The sequence below is a fragment of the Teleopsis dalmanni genome, chromosome X, assembly GCF_002237135.1.
Source record: "Teleopsis dalmanni isolate 2A chromosome X, ASM223713v2, whole genome shotgun sequence".
Classification (NCBI taxonomy): domain Eukaryota; kingdom Metazoa; phylum Arthropoda; class Insecta; order Diptera; family Diopsidae; genus Teleopsis; species Teleopsis dalmanni.
In genome coordinates this window covers 69,735,052-69,757,972 of record NC_051848.1, presented here as the reverse complement: position 1 = coordinate 69,757,972, position 22,921 = coordinate 69,735,052, and the positions used below count along the sequence as shown (strand labels likewise).

Genomic DNA, 22,921 nt, shown 5'->3' with positions numbered 1-22,921 from the left:
AACCATAAACAAACACTTTAACTAATCATACAGGAAATGAGAAAAAACTTTTTAAAAAGTTACATTTAAACAATAAATTAAGTTTAAAAAAGTAGAAATCTATATTATTCAGTTTTTAAAAGAAGGCTATTCAATTAAAGACTACTTTGAAATGAAAATTCTGTAGTTTTTGTTCAGCAGATATTTTTCAATTTAAAATTTAAAAATGCAGCCAATCCTAAGCATAAATATATATTCCCTTCATTTTAAACTGACACCTAAGATACTTGTCACTTTCTAATAGAATTTAAATCTCTTTGTTAGAAGTTACTGAACCTTATAACTTAACCTTTTAACTTGTACAACAAAATTAAATCGACCGTTTCTTTTTATTAATTTTATATTTGTCAGCACAACAAACTGTCAATAATCCTGAAAATTATGTTCCAAGGTCTATCCGGCATACTGAAATCACCGAATTATCGTGATTTTTATTTTTAGTAATCATATAATAAACACTGCCATTTGTGTATTATATAGCAATAATTAATATATTTATTTTATCTGTGTATTCGCCGAACTTCTTTATATAAGATGGGAAGATTCAAAGAAATTCTTACACGCAATTTGTACACGTTCCAATAAAAGAAAATCTATATCTCTTATTGATATCTCTTATGAAATCTATCCATATCACTGTATTTTAGGTAACCATGCTAGAAAATTGAATTTCTCTTTCAATTATACCTGCCGCTATTTGGAGAGAACGATGAAAGTGCCTCCCATCTGTTTTGTTTCTATACGGCATATGCGTGGCGCCACCTTATCGCTTTAGGGGTTTTCTTTTTTAACGATCTTTATCAACTGCAAGACTTCCCCTTTGAATAGCATTATTAGCTTTACCAAAAGTTTTAAGTGGCTCTAAAATTCCTAGTTTTTCTACATACGGTAACACATTGGGTATATAGGTCTAAGTGGATCCCTTAGGATCGCCGTTATAAATTAACCTAACCCATCGGATTATTTGAGTTATCTCGTATGAGTACATAGTAAAAACATAATTTTTATCTATAATTTTGCAAACGAACTTATAAAACATACATACATGTACATGTAATGAAATGGTTTGTGCACATATAAAATAAATAAAAAAAAAATTAAATATGTCCGGATTAACTGTTAGTCTTGTTTATGGATTATACAGATTGCAAAACCTAGACACAATGATGTCTAGTTTATTGAATATCTCTTTTTTTAAGAGTGCACTACAATATAAATCTGAGTAACAAGATAACAATATAATCTGATTCAAGAATTTTTATCTGAGCCGTTACCTTCTATACAAGATATTTAAAATTTTTAAAGATTTTTTTTTCTTTGGAATAGTCCCCATCAACTGGAACGAAACAATATCAACACTTGACTCAATCTTCCATACAAATATATGTATATATTATTTATATGCATTATGTGTCTGATTTTAACTAATTCGCTCTTGATATGACAGACTTAAGACTTATTACCTTAAAGCGCAGTGCAGACTATCATTTTTGAGTGTCATTCAAGAGAAAGAGAGACAAAATCTAAGAATGACGCTCAAAAATGACAGTCTGCTCCTTTGAATGCCACGCAACCAATATGTTGGCATGCCCACCAAAATTTTGGTGAGTGCATCAATCAGCATTTCGCCAACATGTTGTGAATGACAGTCTGCCATTCAAAAACTTTTATTCGTCATTCAAGAGCATATTTTTGCATGGTTACACTAACACAATTCACAGCGTGCGAAACACACTTACACCGTTCGTAAACACCCTTATTCTTCAAAAATTTCGCTTGAATGACAACTCTTAAATGTGAGCATGTTTAAGTTCGGTCGCTAGAATAAATTTGAGCAAGAGAGAGCGCAACTTGAAGCTTAAGACTATTGCCTTAAGAAGTCTTAAGTTTGCATTCATACTGCATTATTGCTCTCTGAGCTCTCTGAACTGCCTATTGTGTGAGTAAACACAAGGGAGAAAAACAAAAAATTTTTAAGTCAAACGTAAGATGGTTTCTCTATATTTTTGGAGTAAGAATATTGTAAGTATGTTTGAATTAACATATATACAGTAGAAACATCTTAAGAAAGTTGAGTAGCATTCACAAACATAACCTTACGCCATATGAACAGAATATTATTAATTTATTAAATTATTTATGAGAGCGATGAAATATACTATAGTCTACTGATTAATGCCATTACCGTACTGAACGGTAACCGTCCGTATCAAAAACTGAAGATTTCATTTGCGTTGAAAGGGAAATGAACAGAGTGCCAATCATGGCTAGATTGATTTAACCTGTTGAAATGATAAAGAATATACATATATTGTATATGTAATGTGCAAAGTTCTCTTCACTGCTTTACAAATATTGTAAATATAGCATTTTGAAATAAGAGGAATAAAAATTTAAAAAATGTTTACCCATGTATATTATCGCTAAAAATGTAAAATATTTTATTTCAAAAAATATTTGCGGATCTCATATATTCATAAATTTTCATTTAAAAAGCAAAGTAATGTTAGGAAAACTGGGTAAGAAGAGAAGACGAATTTAAAAATTTTTTCGAATTAAGATTATTCCGATCAACTTCTGAAAAAAACTTTCGTTTCATTAAATATTTTCTTTTATATACCTAGATGAATAAACATATTCAAGGATTTTATTATGTATCAATTTTTTTTTGAAATGTTAGCTTGCTTTTAATTTAATATTAAATATTTAAAATAAGTATTTATATATACATGTCTTCACATATATATTTAAGTTGAATAACTTTTTGTATTTGAACTTGAACTTTAATTTTATATTCATTACTTTTTTTTTAATTTTACATCGTTAGTTGATAAGATAAGAATAAACGTAATGAAATAGACATTTTCTGATAAATGTAATATAATTTAAAAAATTGTAAATACACAATCGCAATACTACCTAATAAATATTATACAAAAAATATAAAATAAAATGATAAATAATTGTAAATCTTATATAAATCTTATATCTTATATTTTAATTCGATAATAGTTAATGGTGTTTTAAGTAGAACAATCTCACTATAATTAGCAACTATATTCTACTTCTTTATTATTGTAGATTGTATTTTATGCGTTTGCGCTCTCATCGCATATACCTTTATTTTCGATCTTAAATGCTTCTTATTTTGTAGCATTACGAAACACGAACTGTTGAATAAAATCATTCAATTTGTCCCAATCCTTTAGGTCAGCTTTTTAATCACTTATACTTTTATTTTCGATCCATTTCATGTCTCTATTACGACCACAGTGGTGTTCTTCTAAATGCTTGTTTTGCCATTTGTTTTAGGTGCATTTTGTGTACATATTTAGGACCTCAAATTTAAAGTATTGTCCCGCCTTTTGTCACTCTAATTCGTGTTTCTAGTAATTTCGGTAAAACCTATCATCATTCAATAGCACTGAATCATACATTTTCTAAAGCATTTGGTAAGTAGAGACATACCATAAAGTGCTCAAAAGATACATTTTTCGAATTAGATGAAAGTTATTCATGTTTGATTAAATATTATTACTATATCAACTTAAAATTACATCAACTTTTAATTAGAATGTAAATTATTTATATATCCGTATCGATATATATTATTATAGTTTAAAAAAAAGCAGAAGGTAACTATGTAAGATTTGTATAGGTAAATTTCAAATTTATGTTTTTATTATTTTTCCCTACATATGTCCCTACTTATGTCTAGAATTTCAAAAGATGTTAAGAAGTAAAATTATTCGTTGCTTTTATTTGTATAAAATGACTTGATAGATTTCAATATTTTTGTTTTGATATCGGTTAATATTTTCAACACAGAAAGTACATTTATTATATGTTCTAATTTTATCAAACCAAACTCAATCCATAGACTAAAGTGCTGGTATCAAAAAACATGTTAAGATAACATTTTAATAAAGAATATTTCATAGTATGCCGGGACAATCACCAACTCAATAAAGAGAGGGTTGGGTATTGTATTCGATGGAAAGAACATGAAACACACATTACTAGTAGATTGTGTCGTATATTTTAGTGCCTAAGTATCTACAATAAAACAAAAACAATTCTATACCTATGCTTAGAATGCTTTTAATCTTTTAAAACATTAATGCACAAACCATTAATAATATAATACTTATTAAAAGACAACTGTTTACCTTGTTTAATTTAATAAGTTTAATAAATTATAATAAATCCATATTTACGAAGGTTAAAAGTTCATTTGTCTTAATCATAATAAATATGATTTCTTTGAATTCGACTTCTATATGGTATAGTTTATCTTTAGATTAGTTATATAAAGTAGTAGGTTATTTGCTTCCAAAAATGATTAGAGTAAAACGATGCATGATAGAAGGAAAAATTTTTATAACAAAATACAATATACGAGGAATGAATCCATAAAAAATAAAATTTTCCAGAGAAGTATAAGATTTCATTACTCTATTCTACTTTAAAAATATTCTGCAACTAAAGTACTTAATTACGGTTTGGATAGGTTTCGCATTTAAACTTTAGTAAAGTCTAATCTAAATTATTTCCTTGTTTAGTTCAAAATGTTATACATTAAACCATTTAAATTTTGCATAAGTCTAACGAATGTTGAATTTTCTAAAGGTAAATTTTTATATTGCAGCACATGGCGTGATAATTGATTTAAAGTTGCTTTTCAATATAAGATTTGCTATAGTACGTCATTTCTTTATAATTTTTATCGTTACTTTATTATAATTAAAATGATTTCAAGTGAAAAACTGCAACGACAGGATAGTCATCTTGCCATGTTTCCGTATATGGTTATTTTTAAAGCTTTTTAAAACTTAAAAAAAATAATTATTTTTAATGGATTTTAGATGCTTTTTTTTGCAATTTTTGTTTATGGCTTACTTTCAATGTTTTACGCTTGGCTTTTGGCCAGGTGACATAAAGTCTCTACGACGGACACAGCCCAACTGAGTTGTTTGCTTAACGCTTGCCAAAATTTAAATGTAATTCGTTTAAACATTGATTTTATTTCAACTGTTTTAAGTATTTTTAAATTAATATTTTTAATTAAGTAATTTAAAACGGTGATAAAAATATTAATATTCAAAATTTTTTAGAAATAATTTACAATTTTTAATTCAAATTTAATTTCTTAACTTTGTGCTTATATTGCGAAATCCCTTCATTTTAAAGAATATCATAATACGCAATACAGGTTAGGTTACCTTTAACTCACGAACACACCTATTTATTCTTATACTGGACTCACACGGGAGTTTTGTTTGTAATTTTAGCTGTCAATTGTTGTTGCTTTCAATGCAAAATTAAATGTTTTGACAACTAAAATTACAACAAAACTCTCATGTGAATTCAGGATTAGAAATATATTATTTTTTTATACTTTGTTTTGAATTTAGATACTGTGTAGTGCAGTTCTAATCTACACTAAACGTGCTATTATATGTAATCCCAATATAATTCTGAAACGAATATAAAATGAAAGATACAGTTTATCGTTTTAATCATTTTTTAATTGGTTATCCGACTTATATGTATTATATATAACATGTAATGTATTATATATATAATAAAAATTTATTTGTTATAATTTAATTAATTTTGTCTTCATATAGAAAAGCAAGTAAAAGTGAGAATGTTTTCAAATTCAAAATTATTAAATTTTGAATTTACTAGATTCTTGTGCAAAATATTGTCAAATATCTATTATCAAAGGAAACATTTATTGGCTTAATTGTTTGTACTCGTATATTATTTTTGGACGCTAAAAGTCAGGAATTGAATAGTGTCAAATTTCATTTATTAATTTTAAATTTATTCTTATTTATATTTTCTGTTAAATTTATAAATTTATAATTTCTAAATTATTATAGTATTAAGTGTATTTCTATATTTATGTTTTTGAATTGAAGAAAAACCATAGTCAATGCACACAACGTATCTCAAGAATTATGTTCCTTCTCAAATATGAACGTCGTCTGTTTAAGTTAGTTCACATTACTACTATTGCTTCTATAACAATATTTATTAAGTACTACCATGCTCTCATTTTGTATATTGATATTTCTTTTTGATAGTTCTTGAACGAACTCACCTATATTTTTGTATCTGATTTTTTCATCTTTGTGAACATTGTGTCAGCCAACACATTTAGTACTACTGTAATATATCTTATTATATTTTTTTAATTTAATTAAATTCGTTTCGAATGAAACTCCTAGTTCAATATCATACTATAATCTTATCTAATATAGCGTGCTTGACATTTTTAGAGTGCCAATATATTGAAAGTCAGCAATTTGTTTACATCGATAGTTTAAAGAATCTTTTATGATATATATAACAGTCCTACTGAGGACTGCAACTGTGGGTACTTTAGAACTGAAAGTATTTCTAAAATTATTTTTATTTATAAATATAAATTTCATAAAAATTTATATTTTTTTATTTTTTTTTTACTTAAATCTTTTATTTATTTATTTTTTATTATATTATTTTTTAATGTTTTATTATATTATTTTTTAATGTTTTATTATATTATTTTTTTTATTTTGTATTATAATATTTTTTTATCATTTTATTTTTTATTATATTATTTTTTTATATAATTTTTTAATTATATTTTTTTTCATTTTTTTTTATTATATTATATTTTTATATTTTATTTTTTTGTTTTATTTTATTTTTTTATTTTATTTTTTTATTTTATTTTTGTATTCGGTTTTTAAATGCGTATTTGGATTCGTGTTTTTTATGTTTTTTTTATAATATTATATGTATTTTTTAAAGTATCATATGTATTTTTAGGTTTATTATATGTATTTTTTAATACAAATACATATAATACTATGTATTTTTTATATTATTATTTGTATTTTTTATACAATATTTTTCTTATTTTATTTTATTTCTAATTTTTTCCTTTTTTGTTATTATTTATCTTTTATGTTTGATTTTTCGTTTATTTATTTTTTTTTTCAGTTTTTTTTTTAGTAAAAAAATGTAGATTTGCACAATAAGTGGACTAAACATTACTAAACTATTTAAATAAAGCTTAAGATATTGGGAACTTTTTGACTAAACTTTTTTTCCAAAAATTTTTTCTTTGATACTATGTATCTTAATGAATTTTGACCTCACCCCTCCCATATATTATTTTTTTCGTTTGTTGAACCAAAGAATCATCTTCGCAGTTTACGGGGCGGGCCGTTCTCATCCTGTTTACACTAAGTACTTATTAAAGTACACATACATGATCTGATTGATTCAACAAAAAAATGTGTATATATAATTATTTGATCAAAATTATTTATATATAGTACTTGTAAATAATAATAATTTTTAAATATTTTTGTGTATGTTCGAAGTTATATATAACTTTATTAATTTTTATTTTCAGGATTTTTAATGACGCGACGGCAGCCACTACTTTTGAGACAAGTAAGTTTAAAAATTTATTAATCTTTAAGAAATCATACATGAATTTAAAAGCCATTATTGGATGTATTAATTTTTTTTTATTGAACTTATTAATAAGTTACTTATGTTGAAAATTAATTTTTAAATTTGATATAAAAATAAAAATTCCTATTATCCATTATAATTTCTTCGATCTAATCACTCGATATTTGGGATACCTAAATTATTTCGAAAAGAAATATACTAAATTGCATAATTCGAATAATATTTGGCAGTTTCATTAATTGTGTAATTAACATGCATAAAAAGTATTTAAAGTGCACATTTTTGGTTTAACTGCATGACTACTTTTTAAGTATTTATTACTTTTCGAAATAAACATTGAGATATACAAGTAAATACATACAAATACATATGTATATACTATAAATAACAAGTATGTATGTATCCTATTATTTTATTCTCGCCACCAGGCGTACATACGTTTTTAATAGCTATTTTAATATTATAAATTTATCTCACTGCGATTGCCTTCAGTAAAATAATTATATACTTTGCATTCGGCTCTTGTTATTTGCTTACTTATAATTAATATTCATTATTCGCTACTGTTTTCCGAAGTATCGGTTTTTAATTGTTTTTAATTTTTAAAATTAAATGGATTTTTATTTACGTAGGAAAAATAATTATTAATACAAAAAGTTGTTTAAAAGGAAACTTTTATATTCTGGCAACACTAATTTAATTTGTTGTAAAAATCAAAATTGTTTTCTTAATGACCGAAAAAAAATATATAATTTACGTAATGCCAACAATTTCTGTTTCTCCGATTTTAATATTCTGGTTTATAACTCGTAAAAGAATGTTTTTCTAGGAAATCATACATGTTGGATATAAAATATATTTTCGTAAATTGTACATATAATATATAGAGTTTTTTTCTTTCATAATACGATATAACAAAACATTAGTTTTCCAAAAAAATTTTAATTATTTTTTATTCAATGAAATTTTTATGGAATATCTTTATAATGTCAAAATCGTATATTGGTTGTATTAACGCTTTAATTCTTAATTTAATTACTTGTAATTAAGATATTAACAATCTTGTAAATTAAAGTTTTTACTTCTACAATATTGAGTATGTGATCATACAGTTTTAATGCGTTGTGATCATAAAAATTTCCACCTGATTTTGAATACGAATCAGAAGTTCAATGGCGAAAATATAGTTCTAATTTTATATACAATGCTTAGGCTAGGGCTGTCCAAACAAAGCACGGCCCGCGGGCCACATGCGTCCCGCGACATGTTTTGAATCTATCACAATTACTCAAATTTTCTTTTGATATACTGGTAAAACTATATTACATATTTTATTTTTATGATATACCAAATAAAGAAGTTAAATTAATAAATTATTAAAACTAAATTTAATATTTAATTGAACTTTTATTTTTGCCGAAAACAACTTTGAACGTACATATGTATTTGTTTTCGTGGTCCTTCAATATGTGATTTGTATTGGCCCGTGATTGCATCTGGTCTAGACAGCCCTGCTTTAGACTATTAATGCTGAAAATATAAACTGTTTTTACTGCTAAAATTATTTTTGAAACTTTCTTTCATCTTTCGACCTCAAGAATTTATTAAAATACAGTTAAACAAATATATGACTATAATTGAGTTCTTTAATTTAAAAATATATACGCCGTTTTAATTTAATTTCAGATTAGATACATTTTATAGAGGATATTTGCCATTATATTCGATTTAAAACGTTGATATCAGTTTAAATAATGAAGAGCTTTTAGAATAGACAACAATTTTCACTGAAAAAAAAATTAAAAAAGGGCATCGAAAGGTATCATCTGAAAATGTCGAATAAAATTGAAAAAATTTGTTGAAGTTGCATTGTTTGTCTATATTTGCAAAGTACAAGTAATGCATAGAGATTTATGAATCGGAAAATTCACACGTATTGGCTTTCATATTTACTGACAGACTAAATATGTACACTCTTAAACATTTTTAAAGTTTCTTTTTTAGAACGGTTTAGGCAAAACAACGTAGATTTAAATAAATGAGTCTTGGTAAAATGTTAGCCCATCACTACACTCTAGAAACTTAGGAGTAATAAAACAATCGATTGAAAAACGTGAACGAGCTGAGAAAAAGTAGAAGATTTTGCTGTTAATCAAGAATTTTTTACTACTATGCTACTATTTTTAGCGATGATAAACGCCTATATGTAACTGAATGACTATCTCGAAATGAATACGTAAAACATAATGCAACATTAACAGTATAAGTTGAGTGTAATATATTCTGGGAAACATTCCCATTTGCAAAGGAACTATTTTTTTGTTCAGCAAGAGATTGCTACTCTGATTCACAACTCTAATTTTTCATCTTTTCGCTTCTTCAAGAGTTCTATCCTCTAGTCCCTTATACTTATCTTAGAAGTTGAAATGAAAATGAAGACGTTTATTTCTTCAATGAAATTGTTATTTTGAAGGCCTTTATGTAATGCTTTCAAAAATGGTTAAATAGATTAAAAAATCGTTTGAAAAAAGTATATAGAATTAAATATACATAGATTATTATAAATTTTATAGAAATAAGTATAAATATAGACTTAGAGATAATATCAAATTATTTCTTTCTAATATGTTCAATTGTATGGTTTTCTAACACCCCTCGTATATTTACTTTTTGTATAAATATACGCTACAACTCATTGCTTTTTTTGTTTATTGTTTTATAGTAAAATAATTATTTATGGTTATATTAATGAACTGATAAGAATCGTAATAGGTTTTTTAATTAGACTCGTATCTCTACTAAATCCAATAAATGAAATATTAATTTATGTTTGAAATTAGTTTGAGAACATTGTCTTATGTGACGATATACATATATTGTTCTTGATAATATTACCATGATATTAATATTATTTATTATATTATTTCCTAATAGACTTTGATAAATTAAATTAAAATTTTTAAACTTACTTGTAACAATTTTTCTCTAAAACGAAATAGAAATAAAATATATGTTTCATATACTTTTCATTACATCAAATAAAAGGAATATGTCGCTTTTTATTTATGGTATATAATAATATAAATATTTGTTATTAAAAATTTAATTTTTATGATGAATTTTTTGCCTAAACTCTTGTGATGCTCTTAGGTATAGTTAATATTTTTATGCCATGTAATAGCTTAGAAGAGATCAGAAATTATTATAACGTAAGAGCAGTTATATATAATGTTGCAATATATATTCCATACTTTAGTCCGTAGTTTTTTATGTTAGTAACTACGTTCGCTTTAAGTCATAAATATTAAGTCCTTAGCTTTAAAACACTGGTTTTAAGTCAACGTTTTCAGTAATCATAGAACTGCTCTTTATAGAATACCATCTAGATGATATTATTATGCCATTGCTTTCCTTTGATTTTGGTATATAACTTTGAGTAACATCATTATTTAATTTTTTTAAAATAATTATTTTCCAAATAAGTACGTCAATAAGCTTTAGAAACGTCATAATTTTGTCATTTAATATCTCAGTTAACAATTGATCTATCTATTTGGAGACTATATATCTTCTAGGTCCTTCTTTCTGGTTTCTTGTAGACTATTTGGTGGATTGTAACTTAGAATAATAAAAAGAAATTTTTATATTTCACTATGCAAGCTAGCTTGTATTTGAACGAGTGTCTAAAATTCTTTCTTTTGTCTTATTTATCATTTACTGGAGTACAACTTAAGTTTTAACACTACTCATATTGACATAACAAATAAATAAATATGTGTAGTAAAAACTCTCTTAAGCGGACACCAAAAATTGAAATCTGGAAACTAGTAATATTGTATAGCGATTCCAAGTTAGAATCTTTAAAGGCAATTAATGAGTACACAGATTATTTCAGATGTATGTGTATTGTTATCAAATTTCTAGAGATTGTTCATTCCAATGTTGAAGATCTAGTTCAGTTCCTCAAAAGTGGTAGCTTCAAAAAATTTTAAAGAAGTAGAGGTAATGTTCCACCGTTTTTTTTTACCATTCAGTGCCTTGCATTTTCTTATTTCGTCAGTGTTAGTAATATTTAGCTTATACCCATGTGTTACAAGCAGATAGTGCTTGGTTAAAATAACAACTTACATTTTGAAGTTCTTTCGATCAAACCATAAAATACATTTAACGCATTTATCATCGAATACCTGGTTATTTTGCAAGTATTTTAGTTACGATATCTGCCTCCATTAATATGTGTCCAGTTGTGTGCATAAATTGTGGGGAGACCTTAGTACCTCGTTTCTAAGTTTGGCGCCAATTTTAGCCATATCGTGAACCATTTTTTTCCCCTCTATCAAATATATGTTATTAATATTTAATTTTTTTTAAAATTGTTGATTTCAAAAAATATAAGTTATCTTAATAGAATCATACAAATTGGCATTGCTTAGAAGTGTATGTTCGATGTACAATTACTAGTACTATAAAGTCAATATCGGTACATGGCTATTATTAAATATACTTTAAAATTATTTTGGTGTGTCAGTGCAAATGTACTAAAAATTCATGCGTTTCTGATTAAAAAGTATTAGTGTTTTTGTTTGATTTTCATACAACCTTATCAATTTTCGAAGTGCTACTAAAATTGTGTTCATTAAAATGTCGTTAATCAAAATCAAATGCCGCATGATGTCAACTAACAACGTGAAATTCGTAAAGTAAAATATTTTTTTATATTTATGCAAATTGAATTTTTTAGGTAATTTGCATATATGCGAGTAGTCGTAACAAAACATTTAATAAAAAAATGTTAAACGAGGTTAACTATGACAAAATTATAACAATTTTCTTTTAAAACGTAGCTATGTTGCATTAAAACTTGATTTTATTGAATTTGTTTATAGGGTAAATAAAAGTAAAATGTTCGAAGCATTCATTCGTGAATATAAAATGATTTAAGTAAATTTTTATTTAATTACATTAATATTAAATTTATACGGTCAAAGTCAATTGAGTTATTACTCTCTAGAAATTTGTCAATCAAAAATTAAAATTACTTTCACAATATAATAACAGTTGGGCATTTGTATATTATTAAGATTTAAACGGACAATTTTATATACTATATATGGACATTTTAATCCCCAGTTATTATTTTTGATGTACAATATATTTTAGTCCTCTTACTCGCATAGTATGGTTAAATGGTTCTAGTTCTGTCAGTGCCCGTTTAAAAAAGTGCTGACTACGCTTGGTTCTCATTTTATCATTAACATACAATAAAATAGAGGTCCTATCTTGAGAATACTGTATTAAAAACTAAATATGCTTAACCAAATATTTTTCATACACTGTAAAAGTTATTGACGTAAATACATATATGGCGATCATGTCCGTATTAATATAACTGCTGAGGTCTTAGGATTAAACTTATTATTGGTAGACTTATAAAGCTGTTTCATTTTTAATAATGATTATATTTATAATTATAAGATGACAGTTTACATCTAGTATACAGTATATAGTCGTATATGTAGGTGTGTTCCGCATAAAACCTTTAGATTTATAAATATTGCTTACTTTTAAAATTGTACAGTCACATCTTTCATGATGGTTTTTAGGTTTTCAAACCGATTCTAAAAAACTATAATTAAACGTTTTAAAAAGAAAGATGAACTATTAATATAAGGGTGGTCTAAGCACAGTTATATGAAAATTATTCCGACACAAATCAAAAATAATTTATAATATAACAGTATAAAGAGTATATTGTATTTTTTATACTGTTATATTATAAATTATTTTTGTTTTGAGTCTGAGTAATTTTCACATAACTGTGCTTAGACCACCCTTATATTAATAGTTCATCTTACTTTTTAAAATGTTTAATCATAGCTTTTGCAACGGCTTGAAAATTAAATAAAAATACGTCAACACATTTGTGTATTATACAACAAACTTAACTAGCTTAATAGAGAATTGAAGTAAATTATTAACTTATTAATAATTTTTATTTTAATTAATAAAACATTAGCTGACAATCTTTCATTTCATCTTTTAGAAGACAGGAAAGAGCTTTTAAAACAGCTATCAGGATGCAAAAGATCTTTCAAAATATCTTTCGAAAGATTTTTGTTTGTGGTGAGCTGGAATATTAGTTGAAAAAATTGCCCTGTGAGTTTCTTATTGTTAGCAGAAATATATAACCAATTAGAGAAATAACCAATTATTATAAAATATGCAGTAAATGCAAACAATTTTATGTAAAATATTTATTTACAAACAATAAACATTTTATCTGTAATTTTTTTCAAATATCTATTGACTTATGTATTCCACATATCTGAATTCATTCTTTATCAAATATCATATTATGGATTGAAACATTTGTATATCATATCCTCCAAAGCAGGTATAGGACAATACATAAAAAGAAACACCAATTTTTTTTAGCAAAAACTAATTATTTGTTAAATTCTCAGATAAATTTTCTTTAGCACTTAATCATTCAGAACAATGAATTTGATTACTGTACGATATGCATTTTTATTTTTTTAAATGATAATCATTAAATATAAATAAAAATTTTTGAAAAGATGTGATAGAATTGCCATTTTGCAGTGTCAGAAAGTTCATGTACCGGAGTCACTCTTCTACTTCGATGACCAAGAGCCGTACGCCTCTTCTACTTCAAAATATAAATTTTTCTGTTTCTTAATAAAACCTTTTAAAGCAAGTGTAATATCAAAGGGCAGCACATAACTGACACATATGTATTTAATTATGTCCTCTAATGTAAATATAATTTATAAATTTATAAATAAATTATTTCTTAAATTATGTTAATAATAAAATTTTAATTTGATGTTGTTTTTGTTAAATTGGAAACTGCAGTTTATGGTCATGGAACAAAACTGCCAGTAAACAATATAGTTCATTCATTAAGATTTATTACTGATACAACAAGCAAAAGGTTTTTCACCCAATCTTATGGGATATATTATACTATATATAATGTGAGTATTATTTATATCGGTCTTGACATTGAAAAATTATTATTTCGTTAATTTGCAAAACAGGTTTCCATATAAACATTCGTCAAGCATATGCACATATTTGTATTTTTAAATACCTGAAAATATTCAGATGTTCATCTGTATATATACGTATATCCATATACAAATACATTAATTTAGATATTCATATTTTATATTTTGAAAAAAAAAGGTTTGACGTATTAACTTGATTTTTTAAATAAACTCTGTAAAATATAATTCGAATGAGTAATCCAGCTAACAATCATAAAGATAATAAGATTATTGAAAAGTTTAGTGAGCGATAACAGATTCGAACATAGGTAAAAATGCGTGTTTATAATAAATTTCTGTGTACTCAGCTTTTGTGACATTTTTAATGCAGTTCAGTTTGATTGAAGCAAATACATACATATGTATATCTAAAATGCTTTTAATTATTCCTCTTACTAGGTTTATAATAGATTAAAGAGATACATATAATATAATTAAGCGGAATTAGTAGCAGAAAGAAGTTATGCCTGATACTCATACAGCATTAAAAATAAAAATAGTAGTATTTTAGGATATTATTTATTTTTAAAACGTGAATATATAGTACATATGTAAATACAAATGAAATATTGTCCAAACGTGTTTTATACAGTGAACTTGCTGAAATTTAGCTACTTTCTTGACCCAGTCGTGTGATTTTTAGAATTAGATTTTGATCATTTTTATATTTCTTTCCTGATAATCTGTCTTAAACTAAATAATTTTAATTTTTGCGGTAAGTTAAAGCATTAAGACTATGATGTATGATTGTTAGATCATTTTGTCAACTCCCACCCATAAAAATATATAACTTTTTATGCATGAATACAATTTTTCGGAGTACACAATTGGGTAAAATCGAGAAAAATCCAAATTTTTTTTTACAGCACTATATGGAAACATAACAAGTCGGTTTCTAATAATCCGTGATTTGTAATCTTATCTAATTTCGTATGGAAAATGTAGTAATTGTTAAATTGAATATAAGTAGAATATAACGTTGGAGATTTTAAGATAGTCTTTAAAATAATTGTTTTTCAAATAGTTACCTTCTAACCTAATTTCGCATTGAATATGAATTAAGAGTCCTATAAGAATATTTCTATCCTATAAGTTAATATTTTAAATATGTATATGTTTTTAAATTTCATTCCTTCAAATTAAATCCTGCTAAAAATTTGTATGAAAAAAAAAAAACATTTTAAATTATAGATATATGAACAAATTTGTAATGATATTTTTTTTTAAATTTTTATTTAATTTTTAAAAATTTAATTTTTTTTTTAAAATTTAAAATTTATTTTTTTTTTAAATTTAAAATTTAATTTTTTTTTAAAATTTAAAATTTTTTTTTAAATTATTTTTTGTTTTAAATTTAAAATAAAAATTTAATTTTAATTTAATTTATTTCTATTAATTTTTACATATGTATGTTTCACAAGTCCTTTTTCTGAAAATCAATCTATTACATTTGAAATAAATAAAAATGTAATATTACATTGTCCTTAACTTACTTTTACTTTATTTGTTTAATGAAACACAAAAACAGACTGTATTACATATCATATGCTTTTCCACAATTTTAAAAATGTGTGTATATTAGTCTTAAGTATATTTGTAAGCGTATATAATGCATATCTAGCTGTATAAAAATTAGTTGTTATTGTTAAAAAATTAAAAGAATTATTGTTAAATAAGTTTAAAATATTTGAAAAAAGATAAAATTTAAAATTACTAAAGAATAAATAATTTTTTTTTCAATTTATAGCTTTAGCTCTTCGTTCAATTTAAAACGAAAGATTCGAATTATTTTTAATTGCGTTTAACATATCGTTTTTAAATGGTGCTTCACAACCAGCATGATTATAAAAGTCTAATACTTCATAATCTTCCGCATCATCAAACCAATCGCAGTCTCGAGCCCAACATGGGCCCAACTCAAGTTTTACGATTTGTTCACTCCAAATTTCAATCATATTTAATCTAAGTAATTCATCGCGTAGAGAAATAATCCAATTGTTGTATTCAGCAGGTCCATAAGAGCAAGCATTACTTTTCACTTCTTTCAGTAACTCAATTGCTTTGCATTGGTTTTCTTCTGTTAATGGTGTTATAATGAATATGAGCTCCCATATAATTTCACGTGCCTTTTCAGCAATTGTTTTATATTTTTGCTCCAATTCTTCTTCAGAGGCAGTATCATTTAGTTGTATTTCATTTAATATAAGCGACGTGAAATCTTTTAAGGGAGTTTCTAATGAGATAATTAAGCCAAAATCATCATTTTCCTGTAAAAAAAAAATCATATAACTTTTGTTAAAAATTATATATTTCTTTACGTGTCTTACAACTTCATCCGGTGGTGCTAAACTTTCATTATCTTCAACGCTCATGGTGTTAGAATCTATATACGTGTCGGTTGATGAATCGTTTTTGGCTCCTGCACTTGTTTGCGTTTCGATAGAGCCTGTTTCCAACACAGTTTCTGCACAGTTTGAGTCATCCAATTTTGCTGCTGCTTCTCTGCTAAATGGTGCTACACACCCAGCGAATTTATAAAATTCCTCAGGTGCATTATCACCTGTAAAACAATCTGAATCTCTTGACCAACAAGGTCCTAATTCACATTTAACTATTACATTACGCCAAAACTGAAACATTTCTCTGCTTAACAATTCGTCACGTACAATAACGATCCATTCATTGTAGTCCCAAGGACAGTAAAAAGCAGAGTCATATTTATGCGCTTTTAATAATTCAGTAGCCTTTGCTTCATTCTCAGTTTTTGTATCAGATTCTGCAAATAACAAGTCCCAAATACATTTTTGGGCAACTTCAGCAATTTTCATATAATTTTCTTTAAGTATTTCTTCTTCAACATCCGTTGCCATAATTGTATTCATTAGCCGTTTGTAATCCGTTATAGGATTCTCTAGCGAAATTACCGGCTCAAAAACTGGCCGCTGTAAGACAATTAATTTAAATTCAAAAATTTAAACAAAAGAATCAATATATTATTATTATTTTAAAATTACGTTTTTGGCCTTTAAAACTTTTACGCGCCTCGGCATGACGTGAATACCGCAATATGCAATTTCTGTATGTATTTTGCTGTGCAATAGGAAATTTGTCTCAGATATGTATTATACTGTTAGTCTGATATAAAATATTTAATTAATAATATAATTGGGTTTATATTAATAAAAACAAATGCGTATATTAATTTTTTGAACAAAACACTTTAAAACAATTTTTAAACCCCAACTACACACACAACGTAGAACACTATTTTGACAGTCGCGAAGGGTTTACAAAAGACAAAAGAATCAAATAAATTCTAACTCTTTCATTATTTAACATAACCACACTTTTTCATATATTGTATATTATATAGTAGATGCGTTTCTGTACATAGATGCATTTTGTACCAAGAGTTACAGGTTTTGCTATTATAGTATACTAAAAACGCGTGAATGGTTGAAAAAAAAAAGAATAGCAGTTTAAATTTAATAAATAAATAAAGCTTTTTTTTATTAATTTTTGTACCCAAACAATATATTTTATAAACTCCATATTATTAATTTCTTAATAAATAATTTATTTACAAAATTATTTGGAGAGACAGCTATTATTATTATTTATATATAAGCAAATCAATAAGTTATGTTATTGTTTGTGTATTACTTCTTGCATTCTCTGTAAGAATGACAAAATAGAAAATTTCTTCATATGGCCTTTCATCTATTAGTAAAATCATTTATAACGTCGGGTTATAAATATATTTATCAATTTTCTTTTTCGGACCTGCACCACAGTTTATACTTTTAAATGATAAAAAATGTTGTAAAAATCATTCAAATATATAGAAGTTAAAATTTGTTTATAATGATAATAATCACCCCATTTACGCGAGCCTTAAAAGTTATATTAAGGCACTTAAAAAATTTTGCTTAAAAGCACTTTTAGCTTACTAAAAGCATTTTAACATCACTTTTAGTAAGAAACATCACTTAAATGCTTAAAATTGCATAAACACCTTAAAAGAAGTTTAAGATTTGAATGCTCAGCTGTTAACTGTCAATAGGAAATAAAAAGAAAAAATTGGATGAAAGAAGAAAGAGAAAAGTATTTAATTAAAATATTACCCTGTGCCTAGAGTATAAAGTACTCTTGTATAACAGCATCATAAAACTAATATGGACTTATGGTATCCAGCTATTTGGTAATGTTAGTCCTTCAAATATTGAAATTATCCAAAGAGTTCATATAAAATACTAAAATAGAACAATCACTGATGTCCCATAGTATATTAGGAATAAAAATATCCACCGAGATCTACAAATTCTCTTAATTAAAACTGAATTTGGCAATATATCTCGTACTTCTAACCATTAAATCTTGCCTAAACAGAACTGACCGCCCAGTCATTCATTAAAACTCAATAAGTACAAGTATAAACCTTACTCTTTTGTTAGTGCTCTGATTAAGCTCAATTGTTTTCTCAATGAACCACCTAACATTCAATCCAATGAAATTTAACGCATTGGTTTAAGTTAGGTTTGTGCTATAAGGTTTACTTATTTTATATAATATTATACAATGTGTAGTTTAAATAAAAAATGTAATATTATTTAATATTGTGATTAGTGATAATATTTTAAAACTTATTGTTAGTCTCCTTGTAAGAGAAGATACAATAAATAAATGTATAAGTATTAAAAAAAAAATTATATATTTGCGGAAAAAGAAATAGTAAAATTGTTAGACGGCAAAAATGTAGAAAAGGAGGGCACTATATATATGAAATAGTTCGCCGAGAAATGGCGAACTAATCAAAAGTATTGTAATTTTATCAAAGAATTGTAATCATATTTTTCGCAATTTTATAAATTTTATAAAGGATATTCCTTAAATTTTCATTGTTGTTTTATTATTTTCTTCTACTAGTTTGGTTACAATTTAAAATTTTTAAAATAAACATTTCTGTTTACTACTTAACAGCTGATATATTTGCAAGTAACTTAAAAGTGCTTTTAATTCTTAGAGTGTAAACGCCTAAAAACTGATTTTAAAATCAGTTTTAAAAGTGATTTTAAGACTCGCGTAAAAGTAATGAATATATCTACAGCTCCATTATTTTTATCAAATTTGTGATAAGTAAATTACTTAAACTCAATCTGCAATTATTTTATAGAAATAATAGACTGCAATTTGTCAAAATATAATTTTAAAATTCATTATTAAAGTAAATATGAAATTGTATAAAACAATAAACAAAAATTTAATAAATTGTTTTAAAAGACTTGGCAACCATGTATTTTTATATATTACGTCATCTAACGGCACTTCTCTCGAATGGCGCTATTTTATATTTTACCGTTTTTTTTTATTTATAGCAACTTCTAACTGATGAATATCAGTAATGAGAGAAGTTTTTGCGTAGTTTCATATCTATAAACAATTAGCTAAGGATTTATTTTTTACTATATCAACAAAAAAAACAAATCAGTTTGGTGAGTGTCAAATATTTACATATGAAATGTGTAAATGTAAAATAAATTAACTTGAGTTTAATAATGTTTATATGATATTTGCATCAATTTTGTCGTAAAAACATTTTGCATTTAAAGCTGTTGATCCAGAAGTCTTCGATAAAACCCACAATATTGATTTAACTAATCAATGATACAACTATTTGTAAAAATCATTAGGCATATGACATGACAGAATAATTTCAGTTTTACATAAACAAGTCAAAAAGCTATAGACAATGCAGGCGCCGCATATGCCCATTGTGTACCATAAGCGCGATCATGTAAAAATATTAAAAAAAATTTTTGGAGATAAAATTGATTTGTTGCATTAGAGAAAATACGAATCCCTTGCTTTATTAATAATGGGTTCATAAGATGAATTAGTTTTGGAGAAGACAAAAATCGTGTAATCGGCCAGAAAGACCGACCAGACTTTCCGTTGTTCTTGTTACCTGTATTGAGAACAATACGTAATACGTATAAAAAGACGACTGACGATTTTAAGTCAAAAAAAAATGTAATATCGGAACGCTGTTTTGCGCCAAATAAATATTATTTTAAAAATACAATTAATAAGATTTGCGTTTTGCCATAAGTTCATTCAGAGGCTATTAAAAAAAATGAATCATTTTCGTCACAAATTATTTCTTCATCTAGTATAATCGTAACATTTATTTCACTATCATACCCGTAATTCCATATTTCCAAAACTAAAAAAAAAATAAGAACATCACCTCCAAAGAGCAGCTAATTTGCAACATAGGCTTTTTTTGTAACGTTGGCAAATCATTGTATATGGAAAGCTCAATCGTTTCAAACTTTTAGATAGACTTGAAAATATACTGTTAAAAAATAAAATAAATTAGTAAAAAAAAAACTCTGTTTTACTACACTATGTTTTTTAACATATTTTTTTATTGCTTTGCCTTCGTAATTTATTTGTTAGCGAAAAACTATTCGGCGTTTATCTATCATTTGACTTTGAAGCTCGTAAGTTTTGCAAATACTAGTTACAACTAACAATTAATTTTGTTTTTCATGTTATTTAATTATAAATGAATATTTTATTAAGTTTGTTGTTTTAAGTATAAGCTTATTGCAAAGCAGATGAGTGCAATTTCAATAAATTTTTCATATTTAAATTAGATATTTTTTATATAAAATATATTGTTTCTAGATATATCTCCTAAACAATCTCAACACTATTCTTATTAGAAAAAAGTCATTTTTTTTAAATATTTTTCAATATATCTGCTTAATGCGCACATTAAAATTAAACCAATAGTTAGTATAATTTGAATAAATATATATATATACATATGTGTAATAATATATCTTACCCCAAAAATGACAACTTTAGTCACTCAGTGTAAAAATATTTGAACTTTGTCAAAACAATAACTTTAACGACGATACATTTCTTCAAGTTTCAACTCGGCGATGTGTGAAGAGTAACAGCAATTTATTATTTTACAATAAGCTTCTTTAAAGGAGGTATGTATTTAAAGGTTAAAATCCCTCTCTCTTCCTATGCTTTCCCAATAAAGTCAACTACATTTCAGATCTATACACTCTGAATAACTCTATAGCATTTTTATGAATCTTTTTTAAATGTGCAACAAGATATATATTTTATTAATTTCAATTTTAAACGCACATGTGATATGTTGGTATTCCTTCATTTATTATTCTATTACAGTCATACTTGCTACAGTCTCTTCTATTAAAAATTTGCAATTTGCAACATTTTTTGAACCAAATCACACTAACGGCAACATCTCATTTGAAAATGTTTTAAAGATGCGTTTACACTATCCTAACTTAAGGCTTGACATTTTTTTATTTAAGTTTAAAGTGCTTAAAAAATAATAATGCATATGTATGTATATATTATATCAATCTCAAAATAAGCAGCATTTTTTATATTGCGAAATTGTACAGGTAGAGTCATATTCTCCTGATTTCTTCTATCAGAAACCAATTTCAAGTGTCAATCCTCCGTTAGTGTGAATAGGCTCAATGCATTATAATAATGTGTTATTGTCTTACCGAAAGCATGTCGTGTAATTCTTATGGAAATCTTTACACTCCATGTTATCAGAAAAAAAAAGTCAAATAGTTATAATAAATCTTGATATCATTTGTAGTTCATATTTGGTTTATTTTTAAGTTCACTTTTTAAATACATTGGGTTTACAATAGAACTAAGTGCATATTTCGTTATCTTAACATGTATCGTACTTTACTTCTAGGGTTTTCATGTATGTTCTGTGTAAAATGTCGTAATCATTTTAATTTTGGGTAGTATTCACTTATATATAAAAATATTTAAGCTCTTTAATTTAATTTTAATACTTCCGTATGAATTATTTCATTTCGTCGTATGAAATATATTAGTAGTCTCTATCTGTTATATGTAAGTAAATATATATATATATGTAATATATTTATTTGTTATGTTGCTTATATTTTAAGTTTAAAGTATATTGATTGCAGTCTCAAGATAAATAATTTATCCGTTCAAATTTGAATTTTTAGATATTTATTAAAGTGGTTGAAAACAGTTCATTACACGTTATTGATTGCAGTCTTACGTTAAATACTTTATCCATTCAAATTTAAATGTTTAGATATTAATTAAAGTGGTTAAAAACAGTGCAAAGAATTTGTCAACTTTCATTTTTTATTTGTGTTCCTTTGATAGATCTTTTAAAATATCCAGTAGTTATAGCTTTGCATCAGTGTTCGTTATTGTCCAAGCTTCTATACTATATAGTAGAACATATGTACATGATAAAAGACTTATTGAACGTAATTTTT

The 22,921-nt window shown here is 25.4% G+C and overlaps 2 protein-coding genes across 4 annotated transcripts in view; one reads left to right on the top strand and one right to left on the bottom strand.

Annotated features, from left to right (window-relative positions):
• The first annotated feature begins 7,451 nt into the window (after window positions 1-7,451).
• LOC119662781 (protein FAM102B) overlaps window positions 7,452-22,921 on the top strand; it is a 42,329-nt gene continuing 26,859 nt past the window's right edge. Inside the window, exon 1 of one of the 3 annotated variants that reach the window (XM_038072534.1) lies at window positions 7,452-7,494. The gene's annotated coding sequence lies outside the window, so the exon portion shown is untranslated. Of the gene's footprint in view, window positions 7,495-19,896; window positions 20,081-22,921 lie in introns of those variants that run through there. The other 2 variants (XM_038072539.1, XM_038072533.1) reach the window with 2 other exon arrangements.
• Window positions 16,307-17,881, bottom strand: LOC119662783. Its single transcript, XM_038072540.1, has 3 exons — window positions 17,603-17,881; window positions 16,916-17,530; window positions 16,307-16,855 (listed from the first exon to the last, which is right to left on the bottom strand). The coding sequence occupies exons 1-3, from the start codon at window positions 17,636-17,638 to the stop codon at window positions 16,355-16,357; spliced, it is 1,152 nt and encodes a 383-aa protein (XP_037928468.1). The 5' UTR covers window positions 17,639-17,881; the 3' UTR covers window positions 16,307-16,354.

Excerpts from the sequence above, each read along its gene's own strand:
- LOC119662783 (XM_038072540.1), bottom strand. The coding sequence starts at position 17,638 with ATGCCGAGGCGCGTAAAAGTTTTAAAGGCCAAAAAC. Across the intron at positions 17,531-17,602 it reads AAGTTTTAAAGGCCAAAAAC|CGGCCAGTTTTTGAGCCGGT; the intron begins GTAATTTTAAAA and ends ATTGTCTTACAG. Across the intron at positions 16,856-16,915 it reads TAGCACCACCGGATGAAGTT|GAAAATGATGATTTTGGCTT; the intron begins GTAAGACACGTA and ends TTTTTTTTACAG.